The following is a 26,867-nucleotide window of genomic DNA, read 5'->3' on the forward strand; positions in this document are numbered from 1 at the left end:
AATGCAATAAAATTCAGAATAACATAACTCACAATCTATCCACTTCCATGAAAATTCAAACCAGTCATTAAGAGCCCATGGTATTACAGGAAAGATACCAGCATGGACAGAAAATTAGTTGACTGGCAGACATAAAGAGTGGATTTAAAATAAGCCTTTTCTGTTTGGTTGCCAGTGACTAGTGGTGTTCCACAGTGGTTACTGATGGGCCAGCTACTTTTCCCGTAATCTGTCAATGATCTGGATGCGGGAATTGTTGGCTTTGTGGCCGAGATTGCGCCTGACACAAATTTAGGTGGAGGAGCACACAGTGCTGAGGAAGCAGGGAGTTGCAAAGGAACATGTACAGATTCACTGAATGGGCAAAGAAATGACAGATGGAATCCAATGTCGAGAAGTGTATGGTCATGCACTCAATAGAAGGAATAAAGGTGCAGATTATTTTCCAGATGGAGAGCAAATTCAGAAAGGTGTGAAGGGGCTTGGGAATCTTCCTATAGGATTCTCCAAACTTTATAGTCTTAAGGTTAATTTGCAGATAGCAATGAAGGCAAATGAAATGTTAGCATTCATTTCAAGGGGACTCGAGTATAAAAGCAAGAATGAAACACTAATGCTTTATAATGCATTGGTCAAATATTTTGCGGAGCCCTGTATGTAAGAAAGAAGGTGCTGGCAATGGAGAGGATCTGGGGAGGCTTATGAGAATGATCCCTGGAATGAAAGAGTTAATGAAGGGCTCTAAACCTGTACTCACTTGAGTTTAGAAGAATGAGGAGGGATCTCATTGAAACTTACTGAATAATGAATCCTGATACTGAATATCCCCATAAAGCCAGTCAAAATACTCTCCGCAGAGTTTGTCAAAGTTTCAGGTGTCATGCCCAACCTCTGCAAACTCCTAAGGAAGCAGAGGCACTGCCATGCTTGATTCTTAATTGCACATGGTGCTGGACCCAGGACAGATCCTTGGAAATGATAATGCTGAGGAGTTTAAATTTACTGACTGGCTCATGGACCACTGGATTCCTAACACAATAAAACGAGCTAACACAATAACTCTGATGGCTAATCTGTTTGGATTTACTATGTTTAGACTTTAAGAAGATGCCTTTTGGTTGCTTACATCAATTTAAATTGGTGTTTAAATTTCTGAGGAAAATTCAGTTCATTTCAACTACAGAAAAACAGTATAATTTAAAAGGTGAGTCAGGTTGCAAAATCTGATTATCATGAGTTATCTTACTTGGCTGCATTTAACCAAGCACATCTTTTCCCATGGAAGTTAATAAGATTTTGCAAATGATGTGAAGGCTGGAGGTGTGTGTGGAATGTGTTACTGCAGGATACAGACAGGATGCAGAACTGGACGAAGAAGTGGCAGATGGATTTTAATCTGGAAAAATCTGAAGTGATACACTTTTGAACATAAAGGTCGAGTACAAAGTTAGTGGTATGATCTTTAGCACTGTGAAGGATTCATAGATCCCTCAAAGGTGATAGGCTGATTAAGAAGGTGTATAGTTGCATTAGTTGGGGAGGGCTGAGTTCAAGAGGCACAAAGTAATTTTTCAGCTCTATAAAGCTCTGTTTAGACTACAGTACAAGGAAGAGATGCTGTTTAAACTAGAAAATGTGTCTGAAAAGGAAAGGTTGAACAAGCTAGGGATTTTTCCTTTGGAGTGATGGAGAATGAGAGGTGACGTAACAGAATGGTATAAGATTTATGAGAGACATTACTCAGGGCAACAACGGAACATCACAGTTTAGGGGATTTGCCAGAGGAAGGGTTTTTTTTTTGAAAACAGAAAAAAGATAAAGAAAGTGGTATAAGTTGATACAATAAGGATATTTAAAATACCATTAGACAGGTACATGATGTAAGGAAAATGGAGCTTTGTGGTTTTTGTTGGACAGAAAGGTTAGATAGAGTGTGGCATGGGTTTATGAAGGCAGGCACCACATCATGGACTGAAAGGCTAGTACTGTGCTACACTATTTTATGTTCCAAGCTGCTGAACCATTTGCACATAAAGATGTCCACCTTCTCTGACTACAACTTTATCTGCTACCACCTTCACCTACAAGTGACACAAAGTAACATTCTGACATTGATACGCATAGATGATTGTAGCTAATTGCCTCCCTATCGCCGACCATTACTGCCCACCTTCTATTCAGGACAACCATAAGTGGTAATCAAACTATTTCGTTCCACAGAACTGGTTGCAATTGAGTCCAGCAAAGCTTAATTTGGTGTGGAAGAGTATAAGAAATAGTTCCAGGGATATGTTGTATGACCACCCAATAAGTTTGCAATCTGATCTAATTTTGGCCTGTTTCAATTTCCTGGTTGTTCATTAATTTCCCTTCTAGATCACAAATATGGTTAGAGTACCAGATATTAGTTGCTTTCACATTATCAGATTCTCAATATTTAACCATTCCTAAGGTAAATAAAAGGTATCACTTCAAAAAAATTTGGAAAGGAAACGTAAAGCAAAATATCATTTAAAAATTGCTTAGAATGTAATTAGATTTCCAAAAAAAATTAAACTCCATATCTACCAATGTAAACTTTCAGTGTCAGAAGGACTGTTGGTAACAATTAAAACATATACAGCTGTCAAAATTTCAATTAAACTTAAATGGACAACCACAAGATTTTCCTGATATATTAAGTTGGCACTTAATGGGCATGTAATCATGGCTTGGCTTCACAAATGAAGATTTGGGAAGGGGGCTGCCCACATCTGCTACAGGCTCGCTGGTGGCTGATGAGGCCAATATGGGACAGGCAATGGCTGCAAGGGAGGTCGTAGACATGAGCGTGTTCTTTGACCTGCATAATAGATTTTTTAGGTGGAGTGCAGTGTGCTCAGTACTGCCCCCACCCTTTACACCCAGGGTTCATCTGCCATAGCCTAGCAAGCTGGGACGGTGACAGCAAGGTCCTCGGGTTGTAGGAGTTACGTCGGAGTGTTCTTCTCCTAGGTGAATGGCCTGACAAGGCTGATGAGCCCCACCTGCCCGGGTTTGGAGTCAGAGTTGTTCTTCTCTTAGGTTGGCTGCCAACCAAGGCTAACAAGCCCAGCCTACCCATAGTTATACCGCCGGACACCGACGAGAAGGTGTTGCTATGGACTCAGTAGTGTATGAGAAGCCATTTGCAGTGGCCTCCTGCCTAGCAAGCCAGACAGTGACGACACGGTGATCACTACACCGGGAAGGGAGAAGCGATGTATTGCGCGTGCACTTTCCCTGGGTGAGCGGGACGTCAGGCCCAGACTTCATGGGCATATATTTCACATTCATCTGCCATTTCAGCTTTCAGTTTTTCAGCAATGTAAGGAATACAATGAACTTTCAGATTTCATTATTTAACTGTGTTAGGCTGTTAGAGCTAACAAGCCCTGAAACAGGACCTTTCACCCAAGTGGTCCACGCTTCCTTCTAAGCTTGACTCATCTGTCCCTGTTCGGCTCATACCTCTGTAAACCTTTCCTATTCACATACCTAATCTAGTGCCTTGTATTCTAATTGCTCTTTAAAATTGTTGAATTTTGATTCCCAACAAAAAATCCAGATCTGTGTTATCTCTTTGAAATTCTAAGATGAGAACTATGATTTGGAAATATCTTTAGAAACTTCATTAAATTTCTCAAGCAGCTAGCCAGTACAGAACCTAAACAAAAATACTGCAACAATACACATAGTTAAAAAGGAGCACAGTTTCTGTCAGTGTTGGTTTGCAAATATTTATATACATCAATAGAATTAATAAAGTCAAAACCGACTTAAATCTTAGAAAAGATAGCTTTTATTTCTGGAATAAAAGCTTCAATTCCTTCATTATCTGCTTAAATAGATTTTTAAAAAATGTGCTTCACAGCACCTAAAAATTATGTTAATGGACCACACTAGAGTTACTAAACTTGAGATGATTATGATAGATACAAGACTTTGCCACAAAGCAAAATCCTTATTGTTACTTAAAGTCTGAATCAAAGAACATTACCGACAGAATTCCACAGTGAAATGTTCAAAGCCAATCATCTTTAGCTGCTTTAACAGTGACCTTCCTTTCACTACAAAGGCAGAAGTGATAAACAATTGTGCAAGATTCTATTCATAACTCCTCAGTAAATGAAGCAGTCAATGCATGTAAGCAGCAAGCTCAAGCATGGGTTAAAAAAAATTGCAAAAAGGTCCCAGCTGATGATCGCCTCCAAGGTAACAGAGCCTAACAATATACCTTTGCCATTCAGTATCATTATCATCAGCAAGTCCCCCATCATTAACATACTGGTGATGATCACTGTACAAAATTGATCTGGACCAGGCATGTAAAGAATAGATATTGAATATTCTGCAGTGTGACTTATTTTTTGACACCCCGAAGTTTTCTATAATCTACAAAGCACAAGAGGGCAGTGAAATACTCCCCACTGACCTGCACAAGAGCAGCTCCAGTAACACACAAACTCCACAGAAACGTATCCTACTTCAGCAATCTCTAAAACACCAAAGCAATAGTTGCACTGTGCATATTTATATAAATGAACTGGCGTTATTCACCTATATTTCTGTAACAGTGCATCACTTTTAAAATCCACAACTTTCATCACCAATAAGAGCAAAGGGAATGAGAAACCCACCATCTGCATTTTCCTTTCCAAGTTGCAAAACCATCTGACCTGAAAATATATGAATGCTCTTTCACTGTCAGTGGAATTAAATCCTGAAAGACCAACAATGCTAAATCTACTCAATATCAAGTTGGATTCATTCTCCAGAAGGACTGAGGTGGTTCAAGAATGTGGCTCATTATCCACTCCTTCAAATAGCAATTACTGATTGGCAATAAATGGTGACCATGCCCCACAATGTCCAGGTTAAGAAAAATTTTAAAAAAACTCAATCTCACATCTAATATACTGTGCACCTTAAGGCATTTTACATAACTACACTGTATATATTAATAAATGCAGAATATAACCAACAGAGCCAAGTTGATATACATGTGAACACCAGTGCATATCAGACTCTCAAAGAGACAAAGTAATGAAAGACAGTAGCATCAGAGTCCAGAAGCCATGACCCCTATAATGGAGTACATGTCTGTTTTTCATCCTTAGCTTTTCCCTTGCTTCCTGGCAGGACAAAAGAAATCCATACTAAGTCAACAACATCCACCCACTGACTCTTCCAATACATAAATGCCAGTGCAAGACTGAATGTGGAATACATACTGTAATAATGAAAGTTTATTTCATTGCATTTGTATCTGCAATTTATTTATTGGCATTTAATCTTGTGTATGGAGTTTGCTAAATTCTAAGAATATTATTTAGAATCTATTTTAAGTTCAATTAATATACAGTGGATCCAGTTCACTGGACACATCAGGACCAGTATATTTTGGCGCAATTATGGTGCAGTCCCAATTGAATGAAGTTTCTTGGAAATACTTCAAAAGGAATATAAAAAAATGCAAACTACCATTTAACTGAGTACCAAATTATATATTTAAATAAAAAACAGAACAAATTAGAATACCATCAATACCTCTACAGTACAATAAAACTGTGCATCAGCTCCTAATAGTTATCAACGAAGGAATTCATCCAATGTACTCAGCTGTGTTCTTTTGATTGACTGTAAATGAACAAAATCAGCAGACACCTAGTGTAGATAATGGACTAGCTTCAGACAATCCTTCTAAAAATTGCATCCTCATTTTCATTAAAGATGATTGTCGATACCTTCAAATTCATAATTCCTAACTTGCTGAAGGACTGAAATCCTTTCACTTTCTCTCCCAGCCATTTAACACATCTACACGCCTGAATATTTGAAACTGCAGTGAACAAAACAGTTCTGAATTGTCTTACAGCTTATTTCTCAGCAACTTTCAGTGACAAAAAACACAAACACACGCAACTGACACTAATTAAAAACTGTTCCCTCTAAACAAGGTGTAGTACCAAATAGCAGCACAAATGCCCATGAATGACACTAATTAGATACCGTTCAGCAAAAGTGTCATGCCCCAATTTAGCAGGATCTGGTAAGCGGGTTATGCACTCAGGTGCACTGGCTTCTACACCACCAACCAGAGGTGTTATTGTCTTTTGTAAGTCTACTTTCAATGATCACAAGTCCCTGCTGGCCACTGAGAACCTGCAGTGCTGCAGGACTACCCCATCAGTGGATTGCTCGTCGGCGGAGGAGCTTGGCTTGGTGCAAATCGTGTTACTGCCTGCATCAGAGAGGCATTGGAGCACGAAGGCAATGTGCAGTCTGACTGTGGGTGATTTTCTTAAGTCACTCTTCTTGTGACTAAGACCTTTTGGACATTGTTGGTATAGAATGCTGCAAGTCCAATTCACTGGTTTATTTGGGTCGGTGAGGGAGCTGAATGCCTTTGGTTGTGTTAAGGACTGGGCCTCAGGCTGTGGTGTCACCTATTTGCAGCCATGCAGAAGAATGGATTTGGAGTCAGCACACTCCACCAGAATGCCAGAGGCAGTGTGTCGCAGAGTCGGTGTTGCCCTCTTGCGTTTGCTTATGCAAGCTGTACCGTGTTCGACGGCAGACTGCTGTAACATTCATGGATTCAGGGTCTTGCACTATATTTTGTTTGGTGTGACTATATTTCATTGATATCTTATATATGCCACGTGTGCCTTGTGCTGCGTATGACTGTTGATAATGGTAGTAGAACAAAGCAGAATCACGAGAGACTATCACCTTTCTCATGATTCTGTCTTCTTCTACTACCCATAGTGCTTTCCCCTTACATTCTTTCTTCACCTTTCCTGCCTATTCCCTCCCCCACCCCTTGATCTTTCGTCTGATCGGTTTTTCACCTGGCACCTTCCACCCTCCCCCCACCTTCTTTATAGGCCCTGCCCCCTCCTCCTTAAGTCCTGACAAAGGGTCTCGACCCGAAATGTTGACTGCTCATTTCCACAGATGCTGCCCGACCTGCTGAGTTCCTCCAGCTTGTTTGTATGTGTTGATTTGACCACAGCATTTGCAGTGTACTTTGTGTTTACTATCAAAAATGGCTGTTTAGCATGATAAAGTCTCAAAGTAGATCAATGAACACCATATGAATTATATTTTAAATAATACACATCAATTCCAGCAAGAACAAACTTACCTTTTCAGTCTCTAGTACTTTATTTTCAAAAATGTAAGAGATACAGTTTCGAACAACTTCCAGCCTGCGTGCACTGTTAAAAATCGATCCCATTCTATCCGTTATTGAAACTGGAAATGTGAATAATAAAATGAAATTCAGCAGTTTACTTTAGAGAGCTAAGCCAAGACTTTTGTAATGGTGAAAAGTTATGCAAAAATACATTTTTAAACTGGCATGGAATCCAAAACTGAATCCCGAGTACAACACGAGAAGGTTTTCAGCAATCCCAAACTCAAGAGTACCTGCAGATGATGATAATCCAGATCAACACACACAAAGTGGTAGTGGAACTCAGCATGTCAAAAGGTCTCAGCCCGAAACGTTGACTAGTTATTCATTTCCATAGATGCTACCTCATCTGCTGAGTTCTGCCAGCAGTTTGTGTGTGTTACCTTGGGCGATTCCTTCAAGAAATGTTTCACAGGAGAAATGGTTTAGCTCAATGTAATCAAGAGTTTTTTAAATAAACGGTAAGATTTGCTAGATACTTCATAAACTTGTATCAAACCATTTACATACAGAATAAAATGTATAGGCACTGTTCGGTATGACTCAGACTCAAATAACAACATTTTAATAATGTGTATGGTGCCCAGTACTCTCAGAGTTAATTGCCTAATGTAAATAAAGGTGTAATATTCATGCCTTTATTTTAATTAGAAAAGGCTATTAAAAGCTATAGAATATTCTTCCATACTTTTCTATATCCACCGAGGCAAGAAGGTGTGGTTCTGTTGGTAAAAGATGGAATTGCATCTTTCGAAAGAGATGACAAAGGGTCAGAGAATGTTGAATCTTTGTGGGTGGAGTTAAGAAACTACAAAGGTAAAAAAAACCATGAGAATCATATGTAGGCCTTCAATTAGAGCCAAGAAGTGATCCTTCGGGCCCTTTTTACACACCTGTCTTTGTAAATGTCCTGAATAGTGGGAAATTCACATCTACAGATGTGCTGGGCTGTCTGCACAACTCTCTGCCATTACAAAGGAAAAAGTGCTAGGCAAATTGAAAGGTCTTATGGTGGATAAATCATCTGAACCAGATGGGCTACATCCCAGAGTCCTGACAAATGTAGTTGAAGAGATAACGGATACATCGGTCATGATCTTTCAAGAACTACTTGATTCTGGCATGGTCCCGGGGGACTGGAAGATTCCAAATGTCACTCCACTCTTTAAGAAGGGATGGAAGCAAAAGAAAAGAAATTATAGGCCAGTTAGCCTAACCTCAGTGGTTGGGAAAGTGCTGAAATTAATTATTGAGGATGAGCTTGCGGGGTACTTGTAGACTAATAATAAAATAACTCAAAGCAAGGTTTCTGCAAAGGGAAACCTTGCCTGACAAATCTGTTAGCGTTCTTTGAGGAAGTAACAAGCAGGTGGACGTCATTTAACAGATTTTCAGAAGGCATTTGATAAGGTACCACACATGAGACTGCTTAACAAGATAAAATCTTATGGCGTTACAGGAAAGATACTGGCATGGATAGAGGAATGGCTGACAGGCAGGAGGCAGTGAGTGGGAATAAAGGGAGCCTTTTCTGGTTGGCTGTCAGTAACTAGTGGTGTTCCTCAGGGGTCAGTATTGGGACCATTGCTTTTTACATTGTTTGTCAATGATTTGGATAATGGAATTGATGGCTTTGTGACAAGGTTTGTGGATGATGCAAAGATAGATGGAGGGGTAAATAGTGTTGGGGCAGCAATGCGATTGCAGCGGGACTAAGACAGACTGGAAGAATGGGCAAAAATGTGGCAGATGGAATACAGTCACGAACAAGAGAAAATCAGCAGATGCTGGAAATTCAAGCAACACACACAAAATGCTGCAGGAATTCAGCAGGCCAAGCAGCAGCTATGGAAAAAGAGCACAGTCATGTTTCGGGCCAAGGCCCTTCAGCATGGTACATGAGAAGAATAAGATTAATGCTTGATGGTCAATACACAGTTGATAGACCAGAGGGCCTGTTTTGTGCAGCTAGACTCTATGTATCAACAGTGCATCCATTAAATTGTTTATAAGCACAAATGTCAAAAAAGTGGGGAAAACAAGATAAGGATCAAATGATCACATCCTAAGGAATTCTTTCCTAGCACAACAACATATGTCCATTGTACTCAAGCACACAATTATGTTTTTAATCATAAATACATATGATACCTGAAGATCAAAGCTGTTCTTAAGGCAAAATATTGATACATACCAACTGCTGGGCCAGCAGGCACAATGCATTTTTTCTCAACCCGAACAGCAGGAGGTGAATTTAGGTGCTTAGCAAGGCCCTCTTGGAGAAGAGTCTCTACTTTGTCTTCGTTTATCTTGGGGAATGGAAGTACATGTACTCTCATATGTGAACCTTCAGTTGGTTTAGGGACTTTCTGAAACGCCATGTGTGGATTTGGATTTTCCTAAAATAAAATTTAAATGGAAACTTTGATAAGCAATTTTTAATATTTACTGCATTTCTAATTCATAAAGGAGAATATCACCATGAAGGAATGAATTAAGCAACATAACAAATATCCTTACAATTTATCACATTAATGTCCCAGATTTTCATCAAGTAAAAACTAATGCCTAGTTTGGGGGAAAAGACGGGTTTTAGCATATCTTAATGTATGATGTACCATCTGGAAAAAGTCGAGGGAGAAATTAATAAAGGTAGAAGAGATTGAACAAGTGCACAAAACTACCTAAGATGAGTTCAGTCTAGGAAAACAAAACATACCATTCACTTAGTGACAATAATGACAAATGAGAATTATTTCTTATTAACTATAGAATTATCTTTCTGGAAAGATACAAGGAAACAATGAAATCTAGGTATCTGTATAAATTATTCCCCCAAACTGCTGCATAGTTACTAGCAGATTTCCTTATCTATAAAACAATGGCATCTTAAAATTTGTATTTATTTTGGGATAAGGAGCTGTGGGGCGGGAAAAGTGTGGGCAGGGTTGGGAATGAAAATGGTGGGATTTTCTTCTATGCCTGGACAAGGTGCACTGAAGGAACTTTAAACAATTTCCTGTTTTAGATTTTGTTTCTGTTTCTGCTTTGTGAAAGTTCCTGGTGGAAAGGCTCAGCAATCCAGATTTACTTTTCACCCACAGTGGAGAGAAAATGTGCTGATCTAAAAGATGAAACACAGCAAGTTCTTCTGGAGTACCCTAACAAATTCACATCCACTGTTGTTGGCCAAATCAAAGATGGTGATGAATCAGCATAAAGGAAGGAGATTGAAAATCTGGTCAAATAGTGTCGCTACAACAATCTCGCACTCAACATCAGTAAAACCAAAAAGCAGATTTATTGATTACATGAAGAAGGAACCAGAGGTCCATGAGTCAGTCCTCATTAGTGAATCTGAGGTGGAAAGGATCTGTACTGGGACCAGCATGCAAGTGTTGTAAAAATAAGGAATGGCAGCGTCTCTACTTAGAAACTTATGCAGATTCAATATGTTATCTAAATCCTTGGCAAACTTCCATAGATGCTCTGAGGAGAATATCCTGACTGCCTCATGGCCTGGTATTAAACACCAATGCCCAAGAATGGAAAAGCCCACAAAAAGTGGTGGAAACAGCCCAGTCTATCACAAGAAAAGACCTGCCACCATTAAGCACAACCACCAGAGGTGGTGCCACAAGAAAGCAGCATCCATCATTCAGGACCGCCAACATATAGGCCATACTCTCTTCTCACTGCTGTCAGGGAGGAGGTATTGGAGCCTTGGGCCCCACACCAGCAGGTTCGAGAAGTTATTATCCTTCAAATATCAGGCTCCTGAACCAGTGTGGATAACTTCACTCAATAGTAAACTGATTTCACAAACTATGGTCTTACTTTCAAGGACTCTATAACTCATGTTATTACTATTTATTTGTTGATTTTTCTTTCCAAAGTTGCATTTTGTTGCATTTCCAGTTTGTCTTTTGCACACTGATTATTTGTTAGTCTTTGTGTGTAGTTTTTCATTGATTGCATTGTATTTCTTTGTTCTACTGTGAACACCTGCAAGAAACTGAAACTCAAGGTAGTATATGCTGACATATATACTTAGATAATAAATTTACTTTGAACTTTGAACAATATAATACATAATGGAACGTAGTTCAACCAATACATCCTCTGTTCTTTCTCCACCATGAGTAAATTGAGTTTTGTTCCTTTGTACAATTAAAACCCAAGATCTGGTAGTAGGAATCAACTGGGACACCAATGCTCATCACAATTTCACTGAACATATCAAGTTTTCTTCCCAAATCAGTTTCTTCTTAAACATTACAAACTTGTCAATTAACTTTTCACAAAATAATAATTGAAAAATAAATATTCTACCAAACAATAAATTATAGTATTTTAGTTATTTTATTATTGTACTAAGTAGACATTTCTGGTAGGCTCAGGCCATCCATAAATGAACTGATGCCTAACTATTCTGTTTCAGGAGGCAACCTCACAATTCTGCAATCACAAAAGCCTGAGTAGTTTAGGGTTGCAAGTTTTAGTCCTAGAAGGGCATAGTGAAAACAAACGTTTTTAAAGGAAACGTGCAATATTTAATTTTCTCCTCTTTATCCCATGATTTACTGTCCTCTCCTATTAAATTCCTTTTTCAGCCCTTTGTATTTATCACCTCCCAGCATCTCAAATCATTCTATTTCCAACACAACCCATTTCCCACCTTCTCACATCATTCCCGCTTCCACCCCAGCCTGTCTCCTACCATCCCTCTCTGTCCTAGATTAACCTATCACCTACCAGCTTGTGATCTTCCCCCTTTTCTCACCCTTTGATCTGGCCTTCTGTCTTTTTCCTTCCAGTCCTGCGAAAGGTCGCAGCCCAAAACATTGACTCTATAGATACTGCCTGATCTCCAATATTATGAGTGTGTTGTTCCAGATTTCCAGCATTTGTATTCTTTCTTACATCTTCAAGGTACATTTATTATCAAAGTGTGTACCCAATATACAACTTTGAGATTCATTTCCTAATGAAACAAAGAAACACAAAAACAAACCGTGTGTGTGTGTGTGTGTGTGTGTGTGTGTGTGTGTGTGTGTAATACACATACACACAAACATAAAAGACTGTCCAATGTACAAATAATATCCAATGCACAGAGAATAAAGATTGTCAAACTGAATTCTATAGAGAATCCCAAACTCAGTGCAGAGTATAAATGAGGAGTCACAGCGGCTAACGGACTGGTGCAGAGCCAACAACCTGTCTCTGAACATGAACAAAACAAAAGAGATGGTTGTTGACTTCAGGAGAGCATGGAGCGACCACTCCCCGCTGAACATCGATGGCTCCTCGGTAGAGATCGTCAAGAGCACCAAATTTTTTGGTGTCACCTGGTGGAGAATCTCACCTGGTCCCTCAACACCAGTTCCGTAGCAAAGAAAGCCCAGCAACGTCTCTACTTTCTGTGAAGGCTGAGGAAAGTCCATCTCCCGCCTCCCATCCTCATCACATTCTACAAGGGTTGTATTGAGAGCATACTAGGCAGCTGCATCACCGCCTGGTTCAGAATTTGCACCATCTCGGATCGTAAAACCCTGCAGCGGATAGTAAGGTCAGCTGAGAAGATCATTGGGGTCTCTCTTCCCGCCCTGGAGACGAGCTAGTTCTATGCCAATGCCACCGACTGAAGCACTGTGGCAGGAAGCAGAATATCGGGAACAACAAATCAGCTGTCAAAGAGGTCTGTACTTGGATCACACTCCCTTTATCGGTCTCACAGTGGTGGGGGAGAGCTTGTTGCTAATTTTTGAGCCAGGGAACTTGGAAAAAGTGATGCGACAGACTTTAACACCATAAATCAACAAGTTGTTTGCCTTTGATGGTCTCCCCTTTTGCTGAGAAAGGGTAACATAGGATCCCTCGCTCTTTAATAAAGGTATAAAGAGGTGAATGATTAGTTTTTGTTGTAGTGCAGGTAGTGGTCTTTATTGGAGGCTTTGCTTTTGCTTGCTTAGTGGATGGAGGGTGCCAATACAGACAGACAGACATACTTCATTGATCCCGAGGGAAATTGGGTTTCGTTACAGCCACACCAACCAAGAATAGTGAAGTAATATAGCAATATAAAACCATAAATAATTAAATAATAAGTTCATCATGCAAAGTGGAAATGTCCAGGACCAGCCTATTGGCACAGGGTGTCTGACACTCCGAGGGAGGAGTTGTAAAGTTTGATGGCCACAGGTAGGAATAACTTCCTATGACACTCAGTGTTACACCTCGGTGAAGTGAGTCTCTGGCTGAATGTACTCCTGTCCTAACCAGTACATTATGGAGTGGATGGGAGTCATTGTCCAAGATGGCATGCAACTTGGGACAGCATCCTCTTCAAAAAATACGTCTTCTTTGCTGAAGAAAGTGGGAGGGGTTCATTGTTTTGCTGCTGCTTGTGTGTGGGAGAATGGGAGAGTAGAGGCATTTTGGAGTTCTAACATTTTTACTGTCACTATCCTTAAAGGGGTTCTTCTGTTTTCATGAATGCCTGCAAAGAACACAAATTTCGGGTTGCATATGCATACACTCTCTGATATTAAATGGAACATTTGAACTATTGAACAACTGAGTTCTACAGATATGAGAAAAACACATGTCACCAAGTCTGGTTTCCACAAGCTCTTAAAAAAAAGATGGTGTTGGTGGCCAGAATTATTGGCAGCCAAATCTGTATCATAGATGGATTCTGGAAATAAATACATCCTTTAAAAAGTTAATGGCTAACACAAGAGGGCACAGTTTTAAGGTGCTTGAAAGTAGGTACAGAGGAGATGTCAGGGGTAAGTTTTTATGCAGAGTGGTGAGTGCATGAGGCAGATACAATAGGGTTTTTTTAAGAGACTCCAGGATAGGTAGATGGAGTTTAGAAAAATTGAGAGCTATGGGTAACCCTAGGTAATTTCTAAAGTACATACATGTTCGGCACAGCACTGTGGGCCAAAGGGCCTGTATTGTGCTGTAGGTTTTTCTATATTTCTGATATTTACAACAATCATCCAGAAAGAAAAACTCTTACAAAAAGTAAAATTGGATTACATTGTTACATTAAACTTTACTTGTGAAGCAATTTGTGTAACATGCTCTTAAAAACCAATTAATAAAGGAGAGAGAAGTGACATTTTTGATATTGGTGCTTAAGTCTGTTGCAGTTGTTTTATACATCAGGTTTTCCATAATCAGATTTTTTTTTTACCTGTTCTTAAATTATTCACTTCAATATCTGTTTAATAATTTAAACTGAGAAATAAGAACCAATATCTTTTGATAAGCTATATTAAAGAATTTAGGAATGGTCTTAAGAATGAATCCCTTTCAGCTCTTACAAATTACAGGATCAGCATCAGCACAAGAACTGTAGTGGCACACTGCTATCTTTATATTGTGTCCTTTTTCTGAAGGCTTGTTTGTGTTTATGCTTTATTTTAAAATCATGTTTCTTTCTTCACAGTGGGAACTGCTTAGTCTACACCTTTAAGACCCAGGTACAACAACTGTAGAAGCATACTTTGAAATATCGCCTCTTTTAGGACTCATTTAAAGGTCAAAGCTCATAGTGACTGCGCATCATACCAAATAATAGTAACAGAGTACTGAAAGATATTTTATAGCAAGACTCCATTAAAATCTTTTACAAATCAATGTTAGAGCTGAATGGTTAATGTCATTTCTGAAAAAAATCTATATTGAAGAACAAATATTACAGCTGTGTGCTCTCAATTCGAACTCTGTATAGTGAAATTAAGAGGCTGATCCATTTCCTTTTTCATTAATAAACATCCAATTAGCTTAAGCTCTGAGTTGTGATAAAATGAAGCATGTGGTAATTTAAGATTCAGTACTGTGGTCATTGTATACTTTTTCATAACTTCTATTGTATTTATTTTCCTCATGAATGTCTGCAAGAAAATTAATCTTAAGCTAGGTGTATTTAGTAACATACTTGCACCTACTTTCGATAAAAATTTTAGTTATATACTTACATACCTCTATATTAGTTACAAAATTATATTACTTTAAAATTAATAGTTCATAAACACTTACATTCTTGTATAGCTGTTCTGCAAGTTCTCGTATGTGCTTCAACATTTTTGGTGGAATCCCCTCCTCACTTTTGATTCTTTCCACATCAAAGGCAACCAACTACAAAAAGGAAAGTTAACACTGAAAAAAACAACTCTGCAAAGAATTACATACTTCAGAGCTTGCGATTTCCAATAAACTTCATATACTCCAAATAGGCTTTCAATAAGACCGTAAGGCGTAGAAGAATTAGACCATTTTGCCCATCGAGTCTGCTCTGCCATTGGATCATAGCTGATCCATTTCCCTTTCAATCATATTCCTCTGCCTTTTCTCTGCAACCTTTCATAATTTGACGAGAATCTATCAACCTTAAGTGCACCCTATGACCTGGCCTTCACAGCCACCTAAGGCAATGAAGTTCACATATTCACCACCCTCTGTCTAAAGAAATTCCTCATCTCTGTTTTATATGGACATCCCTCTATTCTTAGGATGCGTCCACTGCTCCTAGACTCCCCCGCTGTAGGAAACATCCTCTCCACATCCACTCAATATTAAAAACATTCAATGAGATCCTTCCCTCATTCTTCTAAATTCCAGACAGCACAGGTCCAGACCCATCAAACACTCCTCATATGATAAGACTTTCATTCCTGGAATCATTTTCATGAACCTCCTTTGAACCCTCTCCAATGTCAGCACAACCAACTTAGATAAAGGGCCCAAAACTGCTCTCAATACTCTGACTAGTGCCTTTTAAAGCCTCAGCATTACATCCCTGTTTTTATATTCTTGTCTTCTCGAAATGAATGCTAACATTGCATTTGCCTTCCTCACCGTCATCTCAACCTGCAAATTAACCTTTAGAGAGTTCTGCACGATAACGCCCATGTTCCTTTGCATCTTGGATTTTTGAATTTTCACCCTATTTAGAAAATAGTCTATTTTCATTCCTCCTCCCAAAGTGCATGGCCACACACTTCCTAACACAGTATTCTATCTGCCACTCATGCCTAATTTCCCAATCTGTCTAACACTTTCCGCTTCCTCAATATTACCTGCCACTCCAGTTTTGGATTATCCACAAAATTAGCCAAAATGCCTTCAATTCCAAGATCCAAATCATTGATACATAATGTAAGAAGAAATGGTTTCAACCCCGACCTCTGTTCAATACCACTAGTCACCACAGTCAATCAAAAAAGGATCTCTTTATTTCTTACTCTTTGCTTCCTGTCAATCAGCCAATACCCTATTCAAGCCGGCAGCTCTCTTGTAATACCATGGGCTCTTATCTTGTAAAGCAGCCTGAGGTGCAGAACCTTTTCAAAGGCTTCTGAAAGTCAAAGTACAGTACATCCACTAGTTCTCCTTTGTCTATCCTATTTGTTATTTCCACAAAAGAATTCCAACAGATTTGTCAGGTAAGATTTTCGCTTAAGAAAAAACCATGCTGACTTTTGCCTACTTTTCCATGTGCCTCCATGTACCTCAAGACTCATCCATAATAATCTACTCCAAAATCTTCCTGTCATTGACATCAGGCTAACTGACCTATAAATTTCTTTCTTCTGTCTCCCTCCCTTTTTAGAAACATAGAAAGTAGGTGCAGGAGTAGGCCATTCGGCCCTTCGAGCCTGCACCGCCATTCAGTATGATCATGGTTGATCATCCAACTCAGAACCCTGTACCTGCTTTCTCTCCATACCCCCTGATCCCTTTAGCCACAAGGGCCATATCTAACTTCCTCTTAAATATAACCAATGAACTGGCCTCAACTGTTTCCTGTGGCAGAGAATTCCACAGATTCACCACTCTCTGTGTGAAGAAGTTTTTCCTCATCGCGGTCCTAAAAGGCTTCCCCTTTATCCCTCGTTCTGGACTTCCCCAACTAGCCTGTCCGATCCCTTTAGAATTTTATACGTTTCAATAAGATCCCCCCTCAATCTTCTAAATTCTAGCGAGTATAAGCCTAGTCGATCCAGTCTTTCTTCATATGAAAGTCCTGCCATCCCAGGAATCAATCTGGTGAACCTTCTCTGTACTCCCTCTATGGCAAGAATGTCTTTCCTCAGATTAGGGGACCAAAACTGCACACAATATTCTAGGTGCGGTCTCACCAAGGCCTTGTACAACTGCAGTAGAACCTCCCTGCTCCTGTACTCAAATCCTTTTACTATGAATGCCAACATACCATTTGCCTTTTTCACCGTACCTGCATGCCCACCTTCAATGATTGGTGTACAATGACACCCAGGTCTCGTTGCATCTCCCCTTTTCCTAATCAGCCATCATTCAGATAATAAAGAGTGGAAGACATTTGCAACTTTCCAGTCCTCCAGACTAACTTTTAAAAAGATGTCCTCTAAATTGTAACTTTCTGACTAAAATCTGAACACTTCATACTTCATTCTAACTGCCATTCTCTGAGACTACCTTTAATTACATAATGTCTCCTTACTATCCTCATAATTCATAGTACCTCTAAGTTTTTACCATCTGGAAAGTGGAATTGTGCTGTTGTGACTGTATCTGATATCCGGCTAAGAAAAAGCACAACAATAAGGTCTAAATATTCCTGAATACAAGATGTGGACAAAATGATCTTGAAAGATAATGAAGGATTAGGATTGACAGTATGCAATGCTAGAGAATTATTTAACAGCAACAATTACCACTCTTGCCTTCTTCCCAAATCTATACTAAAGCAATAACATAAATGATTCTTTGCATATTTATAGTATCTATTTTATGGTTTTATCTGTTATACAACATATCACAATTTGGAGAAACAACCTACATTCATATTACCAGACAGCTCAGTTAACTTGAGCATCTGAACATTTGTTCAAAACAGAACCATGTCTCACATGTGGTTTATTCTGCTGTCCTGTGAGGCCATCAAGATAGAAGGAACCCCTTTCAACCAACGGGTATCCTGTATTTAGTTCCAAATTGAATTATGATATGTTCAGCCACAAATGATACTGGTAGTAAGAATAATAATAGTACTTCAAATCAAGAAGCAAAGACAACCAGGAAATCAAAAACACAGTAAGTTGTAAGAAAGTCTTATTTGACCAGCATCACTCTAATTCTTTACAGGCATACTTTACAAGTTAAGAGTCAATGCAATGTGGTTCAACATTTGAACAGCACAGCGAGTAAGGTGAAATATGTATAAAAAGTGGGAATTCAAGTCCTACAGTATCAATTCTGGGATGTTCCTTATTCCTTTCCATGTCAAGCACTTGTCCAAATGTATTTTAAATCTTGTAATCGTATCTGTCTCCACTTCTTCTTCTGACAGTTTGTTCTGCATATTTCACCTTTTGCATGGAAAACTTACTTCTCAGATCGCCTTTAAATTTCTGCTCTCTCACGTTAACACTGTGGCAAGTAGTTCTTGACTCTCTTACTCTGGGAAAAATATTCTGATTATCTCTCCAACTGATGTCTTCCAATTTTATAAACGTCTATTAGGACACTCATCAATCTTATGTGCTCCAGTGAGAATAAAATCAGCGGATATAATCTCTGCTTGTAACTCCATTCTATCCTTAAAATGCATATATTTAATTAGAATACTGAAAATAATTACACAGATTCATGGTATACTGGCCCTTGCATCAAGTGAAGTGAAGTACTATGAGGTACATGAGATCAGACAGCAATAGCAATAGTTGAGAAAGTGATACTTTTAAATATTGTGAGTGTCGGAAGAACATATTGGCCTTGGAGGGACAGAGCTAGGGGTATTTACCTGAAAACTAATTACCTGGGCTTTAAGGGACACTATGAGACTGCAAGAAAATTGAATGTATATTCATAGGAACCTGGAAGTAACCTTATCGAAGCTTTGAAGTTCAGAAGGTGGAGAGAGCCCAACAACTCTGTGATAGTCTAGTGCAGGTTCTTCGGTGCTGAAAAAAAACACCCCCACTAATTCCTGGGAACTTCTGATACACAGCAGGTCAAAGTGCCAAAACAGCATCTGGGATGATATTGAGGATCTCAAGGCCTTGTCTGAAGAGTTTCTGAAGTAGCAGAAGATGCTCTACAACTCACTAGGTACTTACCTGTCCATCCCAACAGGCACTTTCTACCACATCCACCGATAATTCTGTTCATCTTTCCTATTGATGTCCCTCATCATTTTATAAACTTCCATCTGGTCACCCTCAATCTTGAATGAACCAAGGGATGGAGATAAATTGTTTCTGCTGGGAAACTGGGAAACACTCTATACAGTGGTTGGCAGGAATTCAGAGAACCTGTGATTCATATATTAGCTCAGCCGTTTCAAAACCCACAAAAGTGGAATTGTCATCCTCAATCTTGTGGCATTGCTTGTTAAGATGAAAATTGGCCATGGAGGGTACACTGCATGGATCTACAAGAATGTAACATAGACCATTTTACTTTGTTCAGCCTGGATGAATTAAGCTGAAGGATCTACTTCCGTGCCATTTTACTCTAACACTCAAATCGATAAAACTATAACATTGCATGAGACAGAATTTCAAAGCCTGAGGGTAATCCAATGGAAATTCACAAGATTTTAAAGACAAGTGACAGAAAAATGGAGATGAGTTATTTCTGTTTACTGGATGGTCTATGACTGGATGTTAGTGACTAAAAATCATAGCACATTCTCTGGGAGTAAAAATTGGGAAACATTCTGTACAGTGGTGGTAAGAATTTGCAAGACTCCAACAGGTGGCAACTGATAATAGATTTAATATCAGCAATTGATCAGAAATTAATAATTGTCAATTTATTTAAAATATTAAAACTCTCTGAGGATGGTGTGACATTAGTCGAACTTTTGGGACTGGGTTGCTCAGGGACGTAAAGTCCTTGTAATTGTATGCGTGACACAGAACTGACAAAATAAACTAAGGACAATCCCAGGAAAGTTGCATTCAAGTAATGACTGAGTCATTAAAAAAAAGCTGAAATTTTAGGAAAGGTTATTTTAAAATTTAAGTAAATGAGGGATTTATATTTGGGGGAAAAGATACCGGAAGAGGGGCACATGTAGCACTAATTCTCAAAATAAGGATTCCTGTTCTAAGATCTGTCTGGAGCCACTAAAATTATTTAAGCTGAGTGGCTCTTAGATGAGTTAGTACTAACGACTAAAGTATGAATACTATTGGCCTCTGGTAACACTCCACTGTTGCTCCCTGGAATAACCCTGTGATTTATAGTTTGATATGATTGTTCTGAGACAAGGTGCACTAAGGATCTTGGTTGCAGATTTGGCTGCATTGAACACAGTTTCTTAAAATCTTCACGACTCCTACAGTCTCCAGAGATAGATATACTGTGAAAGGTCTCCAAATGTATATCTGCTTTAATATATCCAGCTGGATGGATGGTGCCAGGACTGTCTGGCTATTCACGTGCACTTATCAATTAAAATATTGCTTCTTTTAAATCATTTATATTGTAAATTCCATAAGAAAGATAAATTTGCACCTTTCAGATACCAGCTCCATAACTGTTTTTACATGTAATGCTCTCCAAGGATTACTAGGAATGTAAGTGAATGCTTTCCAGGCATTTTTCTTTTTTTCCCAAAAACTTGTCATTGGACTTGTAGTAAGACCTAAAATTACCACAAGCAATCCCACTTAAGGCATTTCCTTTAAGAAATACTTTAGTTTTGATGAATTGGTCCTGACAAAGTTGTATGAAAATAAAAGGTTTTAAAAAAGGCTACATCATCCTCACACTTCATCAGGCGAATCTGAATGGAAATTACTTGGGTGACTTCTGCAGATGACACTCTGATGATATTGGATCAAGCCCTAGAAGATGAATCAGTAAAGGTCAGGAGCAGGCCCCTTTGCTCAACGTGTCCCCACCAACCAGGATGCAACTGAACCAAACTAGTCCCATCTGCCAGCTCATGGTCATCCTTCCTCCACACCTTTTATCAGTTGCTCTTGCATTTGGTTCTACCATCTTCACTGGTAGTGCATTCCAAACACCTAACACTGTGAAATTAACCTGCCTCACAAATCTCCTTTAAACTTCTTCTCTCAACTTAAATCCACACTCAATAGCACCTGTTTTCTGTACATTGGGAAAAATCTGCCCAATGTATTTCATTATTTTATATTGGTAAATTGATTTATTATTGTCATATGTACCAAGGAACAGCTAAAAGCTGGCACATTATCTAGGCAAAATGATTCTTTACAACAGTACATTGAGATGATAGTACAGTAACAGAGTGCAGAATAAAGTATTATTAGGTTACTTCCTAGCCTCTGACAATTCAGAGAAAATAATCCAAATTCATCAAACCACTCCTTATAGTTAATAAAGTCCAATTCAGACAACATTCTGGTGAACCTGTCTGGCACCCAGTCAATATATCCTATAGTACCACACCCTGAACTAGATACTCAATATTCCAAAATTGGCCTAACCAAAGCCTTTTCAGAACAAAGCTTTATAGAGCTACATGATGTACCAATTCTACACTCAATGCCACAAAAGATGAAGGAAAGCATGTTGCACACTTGCTTTACCACACAATCCACTTACGTTGTCACTTTCAGGGAGCTATGGACTTGTACTCCTTTGTCATCAATAATGCAGAGTCCTGCCATTTACTATGTACACTTTCCAATGCATTTGACTCCCGAAGTGCATCAACTCAAACTTTTCCAGATTATCTACCAGTCTCCACCCAAATTTCCCACTGATCAAAGATTAAGGCCACAGTAGTCTCCTTCCTTTCCTTCTTCAGAAGATCTTTGGATAGAGCTCATCAACCCAGGGTAGTTATCTGCCTGAATGCTTTTTCTTTCTTTTTTTTCCAATCTTTTTATTGATTTTTTTTTAAAGTGTGTATACAGACAAGAGGAGAATATGTCTGGTATATATGTCAATAGCAGTACATACAGAAGGTAAAATAAACAATATCAGAATCACACAGTGTTATCTACAAAGTATAAATTTAATATAGAATGTATAATTCTCCTCATCAACTTATGAAGAAAGGGAGGACTATTAGAAATATTTATATAAAAAGAAAAAAAAACCGTTATGCTAAACAGGAAAAAAAGGACTGGGCAGTCCATCCTGAGAGAAAAACCAAAAGAGAGACACTCTGATCAAATCCAAGGTTCTGAAAAAATAACTGGAAGAGAATCAGTACAAAAATCAGATCAAATGAAAATACTGAATAAAAGGTCACCAGATTTCTTCAAATTTAAAGGATGTATCCAATGTCCGACTTCTTATTTTCTCTAGACTTAAACAGGACATGTTAGAGGAAAGCCAATAAACACCCACCTACTCCTTAATATCATTGCACATTAGAATATCAACAGATCCCTCTCTAATCTCACCATTATCCAATATCCTTCTTCATGAATACCAATGTGAAGTACACGTTAAGGATCTCGTCTACTTCCTTTGGTTTCACGCATAAATTCCTTCCTTTATCCTTGAATAGACTGAGCTTTTTACTAGCAACCCTCTTGCTCCTAATATACATATAAAATGCCTTGTAATTCTTCTTAATTCTATATGCAAAAAGCATTTTTAATCTTGCTTAAATTCTTTCCAGCTTCACTTGCATTCCTGAAGGTCCTTGTCTGATTTCAGCTTTTACTTGTTGGCTAAACTTACAATATCCCTTCTCATCCAAGGTTCCCTTACTTTTCTATTTTTTTATCTTTCACCCTCACAGGAACATGCTGTTCCTGAACTGTAATCAACTGGCATTTGAAAGACTACCATATGTCAGTTGAGTGGTGCTAGAAAGTTGTGAACCCTGTATAAATATGACCTAAAGTGTGATCAGATCTTCATGAAAATCCTAAAACTAGATAAAGAGAACCCCTAATGAAATAAACACAAAACATTATACTTGTCCATTTATTTACTGAGAAAAATGATCCAATATTACATGTATTTGTTGGATCAAGTACGTGAACCTTTGCTTTCAGTAACTGGTGTGACCCCCTTGTACAGCAATAACTTCAACTAAAGGTTACCTCAACGATCACAAACTGAAACAGCAAAGCAGCCCCAAACAATGATGCTCCTTCCACCATGCTTCACAGTTGGTATGAGGTTTTGGTGTTCGTGTGCAGTGCCCTTTTTCCGTCAAACATAGCAATGTGCATTTTTGCCAAAAAGTTCAACTTTTGTCTCATCTGTCAACAGAACATTGTCCCAGAAGCGTTGTACAAGTATGTGGTCCTTTGCAAACTTGAGACATGCTTCAATGATTTTTTTGGAGAGCAGTGATTTCCCCCACGGTGTCCTTCCTTGAACACCATTCTTGCCAGTGTTTTTCTTATAGTGGACACGTGAACAGAGACTTGTTGTGTTCTTGGTCTGATCTTTGCAGGATGCCCACTCCTAGGGAGAGTAGCAAAGTACCGAGTTTCCTTCATTTGTAGACAATTTCTCTGTGGATTGATGAACACTCAGGTCTTTAGAAATGCTTCTGTATCACTGTTCACAAAATGCACCTCCGAATGAAGTTCCCATCAATTAGCTCGGCCCACTCTCAAGTATAATGTCTAGTAAGGTCCTCGCCTAGTTGAACTGTCTATGAATTCCTAAGCCCCAAAATTCAAACAGAAAGTTGGAATTACCTCAACGTGGGAATTTTGATCCCCATGTGTCTTGAACAACTATGAGAAAATAAAGTCAGCATTCAAGAAAAGCAGCTTATTTTGCAAGAATTCACTAACATAATGCCATTGTTGGCACAACATGAGCTCAGCTTTGCCAAGAAAATTGGAAAAAATGCTTTCATTCATGTGGCATCTCACACATTCTCAGGATCTGCTGAGATCACACAATAAATTCTGGAGTGTAGCTTCAACATACTAGTTCCTGATATAAAAATGGGAGATGCTGATAATACAAAGAACATGATTCACTAAATTTTCAATGGCAGCAAGAAAGGATACTATACTTTATAAGACATTTAAAAGATGCCACATCGTTGTCATCTATGAAGTATGTACACATTGAAAGGTGGGTAAGTCTGGTTGTTAGAACCAGCCTAGCAAGGTCCTGATCGGTTATTCCCTAGTTTCCTTTAATTTCCTTTGATTGTGCCATGGTTCTGACAGTTAATTTCCCAATTGTTTCTAATTTTCTTTGATGACGGCACACCTGGTTTCCATCAAGACCTGCAGTATAAGAACCCTGCCATTACAAATCCTCCTTGCCAGATCATTAGTTTTACCTGTGTGGTGATTAATGTTTCCCGGCCGCTTAGAACTGTGTGTTCTAATCCCATCTCTCTATGTCAAGGTTCCACCTGTTTACTGTCCAACATTCAGGTCCGTGTCTACATCTTAACAAAATCTCGGTGCCTGTGTCCCGTACTTGGATTCGCTTCATTCAATCATTGTACCAGTCTTTGTTTCCAGTGAAACATGTGATGATCTTGCTACGAATCAGGCTCTTCAGGTTTCATCAGACTCAAATAGCAAAGGTTTTTAAAATAACCCTTGTGATGTTATATGCTCTGACCACTTCATGTTTTATGAAGAAATTAAAACACTGACATCTAAAATTCATCATTAAATCATGATACCTCCATTGTTGAAATTCATAAGTCAACTAAACTGTATTTTAGTAAAAATGGAGTTCCCGCCTGCTAATGCATCTTGTCACTTTAGCAAATACAAGGAAACAAAGGGGCTTTATATTTTTTTATACAAAGGGACTTCCCTTCCTCCACCATCAACGCTGCTCTCAAACGCATCTCCCATTTCCTGCACATCTGCCCTCACCCCATCCACCCGCTACCCACTCAGGATAGGGGTCCCCTTGTCCTCACCTACCACCCCACCAGCCTCCGGGTCCAACGTATAATTCTCCGTAACTTCCACCACCTCCAACAGGATCCCACTACCAAGCACATCTTTCCATGCCCCCCTCTTTCTGCAGGGATCGCTCCCTATGCGACTCCCTTGTCCATTCGTCCCCCCCATCCTTTCCCACCGATCCCCTCCTGGCACTTATCCTTGTAAGCGGAACAACTACTACACCTACCCTTACACTTCCTCCCTCACCACCATTCAGGGCCCCAGACAGTCTTTCCAGGTGAGGTGACACTTCACCTGTGAGTCAGCTGGTGTGATATACAGCGTCCCGTGCTCCCAGTGCGGCCTTTTATATATTGGTGAGACCCGACGCAGACTGGGAGACCATTTCGCTGAACACCTACGCTCGGTCGGCCAGAAAAAGCAGGATCTCCCAGTGGCCACACATTTTAATTCCACGTCCCATTCCCATTCTGGTATGTCTATGCATGGCCTCCTCTATTGTCAAGATGAAGCCACACTCAGGTTGGAGGAACAACTCCTTATATACCATCTGGGTACCCTCCAACCTGATAGCATGAACATTGACTTCTCTAACTTCCGTTAATGCCCCTCCTCCCCTTCTTACCACATCCCTGATTTATTTAGTTCCCCCTCCCACTTTTTTTTTCTCTCTCTGCCCATCACTCTTTGCCTGTTCTCCATCTCCCTCTGGTGCTCCCCTCCCCCTTTCTTTCTCCCTGCCTCCTGTCCCATGATTCTTTCCCTTCTCCAGCTCTGTATCCCTTTTGCCAATCACCTTTCCAGCTCTTAGCTTCACCCCACCCCCTCCAGTCCTCTCTTATCATTTTGGATTCCCCCTCCCCCTCCTACTTTCAAATCTCTTACTATCTTTTCTTTCAGTTAGTCCTAACAAAGGGTCTCGGCCCGAAACGTTGACAGTATTTCTCCCTATAGATGCTGCCTGGCCTGCTGCGTTCCACCAGCATTTAGTGTGTGTTGCTTGTCACTTTAGCATTTCATTTTGCACGACATCAATTTGTACAGCTCAACTTTGCATCATTCCATTGTTTTTGTGCGTGGTGCTGTACTTATTGTATTTATCATTACCATGTACATACTGAGTTTCACAAGAACATAGGATTTTATTGCACCCTGGTGAATATGAAAATAAATAAATCTAATCCTCAAGTTGCAACAAGATCGAAAAATATTGCCCAAAATGCAAACAATATCGTCCCAATATTAAACAGCTGCTGCACGCTCAGAGCTGTGCAAAATAATTTTCCAGGCAGCCAAAAGGCTTCTCTTCAACTAATTTTGGGCTAATCAAACTACTTCAGGTCTAGGCAGAATTGAGAGTTAGAAACATGCCACAAGAACAATTACAAATAAATGTTACAGACCATTTCTTCACATTGTCAAATTTGCATTTACCCATACAGAGAAAATATCCAGGCTGAACAAAATGATTGCCCCATTGCAAAAAAAACGGTTTCTTATATTTAGACACCTTATGTGTCATAATTACTACCACTATTGTAAAAAAAAACCTTAACAAACAGGATTAAAAATAGTATTTCTCAAAATAAGTGAGAAGTAATTTTGAAATGCTCCAGAGTTCGTAAAAGTGCTATGCAAAACAATGTTGTTTATGTTCAAGACTTAAATCGTGAAACATCTCATTCAACAATTAAGTAGTTGCTTTTTGTGCCAACTTGGAGAGAATCTAAACCACAATCAAAAGCAAAATGAGGTTTATTGGTCAATATCAAGGCTAAATAGAAAACAAT

The 26,867-nt window shown here is 39.1% G+C and overlaps 1 protein-coding gene across 4 annotated transcripts in view; it reads right to left on the reverse strand.

Moving 5' to 3' along the window:
- Positions 1-26,867, reverse strand: part of sbf2 (SET binding factor 2) — a 507,247-nt gene that overhangs the window by 202,655 nt on the left and 277,725 nt on the right. For all 4 annotated transcript variants that reach the window (XM_059975882.1, XM_059975881.1, XM_059975879.1 and 1 more), the window contains 3 exons: positions 15,275-15,373; positions 9,414-9,618; positions 7,169-7,278 (listed from right to left, as the gene is read on the reverse strand). In XM_059975882.1, the coding sequence (XP_059831865.1) occupies positions 7,169-7,278; positions 9,414-9,618; positions 15,275-15,373 (414 nt within the window). The remainder of the gene's footprint in view (positions 1-7,168; positions 7,279-9,413; positions 9,619-15,274; positions 15,374-26,867) is intronic.

Source organism: Hypanus sabinus, chromosome 7 (assembly GCF_030144855.1).
Source record: "Hypanus sabinus isolate sHypSab1 chromosome 7, sHypSab1.hap1, whole genome shotgun sequence".
In the NCBI taxonomy this organism is placed as follows: domain Eukaryota; kingdom Metazoa; phylum Chordata; class Chondrichthyes; order Myliobatiformes; family Dasyatidae; genus Hypanus; species Hypanus sabinus.